Source organism: Bactrocera neohumeralis, chromosome 2 (genome assembly GCF_024586455.1).
Source record: "Bactrocera neohumeralis isolate Rockhampton chromosome 2, APGP_CSIRO_Bneo_wtdbg2-racon-allhic-juicebox.fasta_v2, whole genome shotgun sequence".
Taxonomy (NCBI): Eukaryota; Metazoa; Arthropoda; class Insecta; order Diptera; family Tephritidae; genus Bactrocera; species Bactrocera neohumeralis.
Window position 1 is genome coordinate 75,708,872 of NC_065919.1, and position 6,338 is coordinate 75,715,209.

Here is a 6,338-nt window from a genome sequence, read left to right on the forward strand (position 1 = left end):
TTTTCGGTTTGAAAATTATTCGTCATAACTTTTTGACATTTTTTTCTATTTTTTCAAAACGGGCGACTCCAATCTGTACGTTGACGGGAAAAAATTGTGTTCGTACAGTTTGAATATTTTTGAGTACGCACTTTTGTGAAAACAATAATATTTACTTTTTTCCAGAGCTCATTGACCTTGTAGTGTTTGTTTTTGAAAATTTTGTTTATTACATAATTTGTAAACAATAATATTGACAATTTGGGAAATAAATATTTATGTGCTGTTTCTCTATGCTTACTTTTATTTGATGTTTTTCAAAGTCATCGGTCGTTTGTTTTAGGGCTTGAAGGCTTGATTTCAAATGCTTTTTGTTAGAGTCAAAAGTATACAGATCAACGAAATTGATTAATTCGGATATATACATTTTATTGAATGGCCAAAAATTCAAAAAGGAAATAAAGAACTTTGGTTCTATTAAATAATTCTTAAATATTTTCCATAAAGACATTTGAATCATAAAAAACTTTGAGAAAGAGAGTCATTCGTCTAAAACATTCCCCAGTTAAAAGCCAAGACCATTGACTTTAAAGTTAACATAATCCAATTAATCACAAAAATTAGTGCAAAGTCATTAAAAGTTGGTTCCTCATTCCCCTCACAATTAACTTTATTTTTGTTTGGAATACTTTCCTGGAAGTATATTGTCATCTGAAAACCTTAATCATTTTAAATTTCAAATATTCCAAGTATTACTTCGTATTCGGTGGGACTTACGAAATAATTTGAAATTGGACCCACAGATTTTTTAATCCGATCTTTTGCTATTAGAAAATTCTTTGTAACACAATTTTAGCATCTTCTACCTAATTATATTTTAAAAACGTTGTAAAGATTTTCAGTCAGACCCGTCTAGATTATATAGACGGATGCTTTGTGTCAGAACTTTCTTTGGTTATGTTATCAGACAAAATATTGTGCCAAGACTTTAATATCATAAGCCGAACCGGTACCGAACCTTAAGCAACAATTAAGGAAAATAGTGAAGGTTTCTTGTCTCTCTGCTCACTCGTGACGTAATGGTGCCGTGAATGAGTAAATATAAAAACATGCAAAATGTGAGATCCTCGCATTTAGGCAGGATCAATCTTGGCAGAAGATGCAGCAAGTCCTTGTCGCATTGGCCTCGTTGTTACCTGTTCATAAACCAATTGAATTGCTCTTGTAAAGAAATTTTTTTTGGAAACATCGCGAGATCATTCTCTGATCTTGAGGGACTACAATATAAGACTTTGGAACATACTTGTTTTATGATTGTTCCGATAAGTTAATTTTGCAATACTTTTTTGTTATAATCTGCTCCGGAAACTGAGAGACAGACTGAGGTCGTATAATCTTAATGAATTTTCTAACACTATTATCGATATCGGCATCGGTCAGTTGGCCATGGCTCACAACCACAAATCGTTTGTTTCAATAAAATTTATTCAATATATTCACATACTAAAAAATTATTAAATCACATTCGAATTTTAATTTTGCCATCCAAAATAGAAAAAAATCATACTAAAAAATAAAAACTCGATTGCTACCAATCTTCAAACTCTGCTAGAACTAGCCAGTGACAGCCCAACGATAATTGATCGGCACATTATTTGCCAGCTCGTGGCGCAGTAACTTTGTTCCGCTTCGACTTCGCATTCTTCTGCTTGCCGCTGTTCGGCTTTGCGAGTACGGACTTCTTGCGCTTACCGTCAAAGCCACCGGGCAGACGTCCAGTGTTTGCTTTCTTATTCTTAGCTTTTGTCTTAGCTGTGGCGTGATGATTACGTGCTTTCCCGACATGCTTTGCGCCACCCGTTAAGCGCGAATTCGTCATGCTCTTGGCGCTTGTCTGCAAAACTGGACGCGAGACTTTGCCACCCTCCTTCAATTGCTTCTTCGTTGAGCTCTTTTTGGCGCCAGCGACTTTGGTGGCGAGCTTGGTGGGTGACTTGGCTGCGATCGCGCGCGTATCGCGTACAGGCGCAGCGGTGATAGGCGAGCGTGGCCGATGGCTACCAGTAAATGTGTTGGCCGCATTGACGATGCTCTCGAAATTGCCAAAGACTTGCATAATACTCTTGTTCACATACTGCAGATATTTGAGCGATGAGTAGCAGAGGCCGCATTGTGATTTAGGATTGTAGTTGTTGCGTATGAGACTTTCGAGGTAGAGGAAATTCTTCGCCATGCTCTCGCAGTGCGGACACTTGACGGTTGCCGGTTGTGTGCTTCGCAGTGAGTTCTCCAACGGTATAAGTGTTGGCATTTGTGCACCTGTACGTTCGCTGAGTCCCATTTTTTGGCGAATATTCGAAATTGAGTTCTGCGGTACGATAAAATGTGGTTCAATCTCTTCGCCTAAGCCGATCATTGTTCGCAACACTGAAATTTTTGCATTTTTTTCTAACATTTTCAATCTTTGTCAAAACTACATAAATTTTTGAAATATTCAATATTTTTGACGTTTAACGCCGAATCAACAATTTTGCTACGTGTACGAATTGGTCGAAATAAAGTAGTTTGTGGAGAGTTATAATTACCCAGTTGAACATACAATGGCTCGGTGGTAACTATTGGGTGACTGAATAATTGAATCAAGAGGAGACGTGAGCATTTTTGAGTTTTATAAGGATGAAGTAGACACAAAGCCTAACCTAAGTAATTAACGAAGACTAGACTAAAATAAAGGCTTGCTTCAAAATAGTCACTGAGAGAGCCTTTTTAAAAATATGGATTCTTTCTAGCCCAATTTCTGAAGCAAGAGTCTGAGACGTCCTTAGAACTCTTAAGTGGAACTCATCATCCCAGCAAAAGTTTTTAATGAGAAAACAGATCTAGAGATAACGAATAAAGTCACTTAGACACAAGAATATGACATTAGTTGGGACTCTGACGTAAAAATATGGGGCCTAACTGGTAAGGCAATACTGTTACATTTGATCTGGGTAACAATGGTTGCTTGAGACATATCATACTGTAAAAAAAAGTGGACAGCTTTACATTTGAACACTGCTAAGAGCTTGACGTCGTGATTGTAGATGTTCCTGCAATTGGCACATTCACATTCATTCAACAGAATCCACCTAATGTAACTGACCTTTCCAACGGAGTGGAGGTTTTCCTCTTCCTCTTCTTCTTCCGGCGGGTACTGCGTCGAATACTTTCAGAGCTGCGGTGTTTTCATTTATTCCGACGACATGACCTAGCCAGCGTAGCCGCTGTCTCTTAATTCGCTGAACTATGTCAATGTCATCGAATATCTCATCTCATCGTTCCATCGCTTGCGGTATGCAGTTGTCAATGCGCAAAGGACCATCAATTTTTCACATAACTTTTCTCTTTAAAACTCGTAACGCCGACTTTACTTCTTAATTCATAATCAGTCAGAAGTAACTGTTGGCAAGAGTTATTCTTCGATGGATTTCGAGGCTGATAGGCGAAATTCTCTACGACGTTGTCATGTCATGTCAACAGTGACGTGGGAGGCAAGTCGCGAGTGCGACGACTGTTTGTTTGATGAAAGTAGATATTTCGTCTTGCCCTCGTTTACTACCAGACACATTTGCTTCGCTTCCTTGTCCGTTTTGAAGAAAGCAGAACTAAAGGCGCGGTTATTGAGGCCAATGATATCAATATCTTCGGTGTACGCCAGCAGCTGTACGCTCTTATAGAAGATTGTAACTTCTCTATACAGCTCTGCAGCTCGAATTGTTTTCTTCAGGAGTAGATTGAAGAAAAAGAACGATTGGGAGTCGCCTTGTCTAAAACCTCGTTTGGTATCGAAAGGCTTGTTGAGGACCCTCCCGATCCTAACGGACCTTTTGGTATTGCTCATCGTGGCATAAAGGCAGCTCCTTTTCGTGCTGTCAAAAGCAGCTGTAGAATTGACCAAAAAGTGGTGTGTGTCGATTCTCTTTTCACGAGTTTTTTCCAAGATTTGGTACACGGTGAATGCCTCGTCGGTTGTTGATTTTCCAGGTCTAAAGCCACACTGATAAAGTCGAATGAGTTTATTGGCGGTGGGCTTTAATCTTTCACAGAATACGCTCGATAGAACCTAACATGCGATGTTGAGGAGGCTTATCCCACGGTAGTTGGTGCAGATTGTGGGGTCTCCATTTTTGTGGATTGGGCAGAGCACACCCAAATTCCAATCGTTGGGCATGCTCATTTGCGTTATATTTGTTTTAGGATTTGTATGCCACTTCATAGTAAGAGCGTCTAGTAATCACTTACAAAAACAACTGTGGCTAATCATTGATAAATTATTCCGAAATTTCATGCAACTCTGCGTAAGCAAACCATTGGTTGACCTCATTTAACTCGTAATTGCACTGATGAGGCGCTGATTAATATCAGAGTAATTTTATTCTCAAATTAATTGGTTTATTATAATTTAGTTTGCGTTCTTTGTTTTAATTTGCAGACCTTGATTTTTTAGTATTTATCGTTAGTTATACAAATCCAAATCTAAATGAGGCCTACCAGTTGCTGTCTTCAATGTTTTCACCTAAGATTTGTTGACTGAGAATTCAGGTCAGTTCTGCAATTGGCTGTGATTGAAATAATTGGCTACTGAAGAAGGTCAAAAGCAACAGCAATATCATATGTACATATGTATGTACGCGTGTTTGTGAAACGCTTTGTAAGCTCATATTAAAGCCTTTCTGCTGACATGTTTTGTGTTTGACATTTCCATTAATTTTCATACTTTATTAGATGAACTAAATACTTCTTAAAACTATTCTACGGTTAGAGCATATATTTTAGGTTATGTGAGAAGAGAAAGGTATATGAAGAACGCAAACTTACAAATACAGGAAAAAAGGTGCTAGCTTTCATTTATAAAAAAGACGAAAATTAGAGCTTTCACTAAAAGAGAATAGAAATAAGTTTACAATATGCAACGAATTATATAAGAAAAAATGGCTCGAGAACACAGAACTTTGCCAGTTGCTTCCCAAGTGTATTAGGTCGCTATACACTTCGTTATTCCATAGGATGTTTGGGTGCTCTTGCTTCTATTGTCCACCCATGGGTCTTAAATCGATGGGGCATCATATTCTTATGAACTCATGATGGCTTATCCAGCGCATTCGTAGGACTTTTATGCGCTTAACTATATCCATGTCGACATAGAGCTCATATAGTTCGTGGTTCCATCTTCTTTGATATGCAGTGCTCACGCAGAAGTCTTCAAAGTTCTTGCGAAAACAGTGCTCTCGAATGCTCCAAGTGCGTTCTCATCTCGGTTCGTCATTGTCCATATTTCTGCCTCGTATAATAGGATGGGATCAATGAGAGACTTCTTCTTCTTTATTGGTGCAGACAACGCTTACGCGGTTATAGCCGAGTTTACAACAGCGCCCCAATCGTTCTTCCTTTTCGTCGTTTGGCGACAAGTGTAACCAGGTCTTTCTCCACCTGGTTTTTCCAAAGGAGTAGTGGTCTTCCTCTTCCTCTGCTTCCCTCGGCGGCTACTGCGTCGAATACTTTCAAATCCGGAGTTTTCTTCCATTCGAACGACATGACCTAGCCAGCGTAGCCACTGCCTCTTAATTCGCCGAACTATGTCAATGACGTCGTATATCTCGTCTCTCATCCGAGGCTGTTTGCTTTTTTCATAGGAGGTCTTTTTGACGTCGCGGGTTTAAAGTCTAGCGCACATCCCTGTGGAGGGATGTTTCCTCTTCTCACTTTAGCTCGCCTTCAAACTGATGTTGTTTGGCTACCTAGAGAATATTTGGTCTAAGACCGAAAGTCGTGAGCTGTTTGAGCCATATGTAAAAGAATCGTTTCTGACCATTCCCAAGTGAATGGCGCTGAGGGAACTTTCCTCACTTGCGCGAACTTCAACACATGACTCCATCCTCTATTAAGATACTTATAGAGCGTAATTTTTGTTCGTCCCCTGAAGGATCTGCTTTTCAAATCTACCGATTCCAAAGTAGCACCTGTTGGGAAGAGTTGTTCTGCGCTTGCTATTGGTAGAATTTATGATGGTTCTGAAAAATTTAAAAACTTTTACTATTTCCAGTGTGTAATTGTCGACAGTGACGTAGTTTCCAAGACGAGAGTAACCTTTGTGTGTGGCCAAGTACTTTGTTTTGCTTTCTCTCACCATAAGACCAACCTCGTTTTACTCCTCTTCTCTTGCTAGGCTGGACAAGGCTGCACTGACGGCTCTGTTGTTGGCGATTGAGAAACTTGACGGTTCGGTAGCCTTGACAGAATATTAACTCGTCAAAAGCTCTCGATTTTCCAAACAAGTTAACGCGATGACGTTTTCTTCTTAAATATTTTTAGCCCGAGTT

The 6,338-nt window shown here is 39.3% G+C and overlaps 1 protein-coding gene across 1 annotated transcript; it reads right to left on the reverse strand.

Annotated features, from left to right (window-relative positions):
* Positions 1-1,524: 1,524 nt before the first annotated feature.
* On the reverse strand, positions 1,525-2,506 carry LOC126762221 (uncharacterized). Its single transcript, XM_050478812.1, has one exon. It carries the CDS (start codon positions 2,432-2,434, stop codon positions 1,631-1,633), a length of 804 nt encoding a protein of 267 aa, XP_050334769.1. The 5' UTR covers positions 2,435-2,506; the 3' UTR covers positions 1,525-1,630.
* Positions 2,507-6,338: the final 3,832 nt, after the last annotated feature.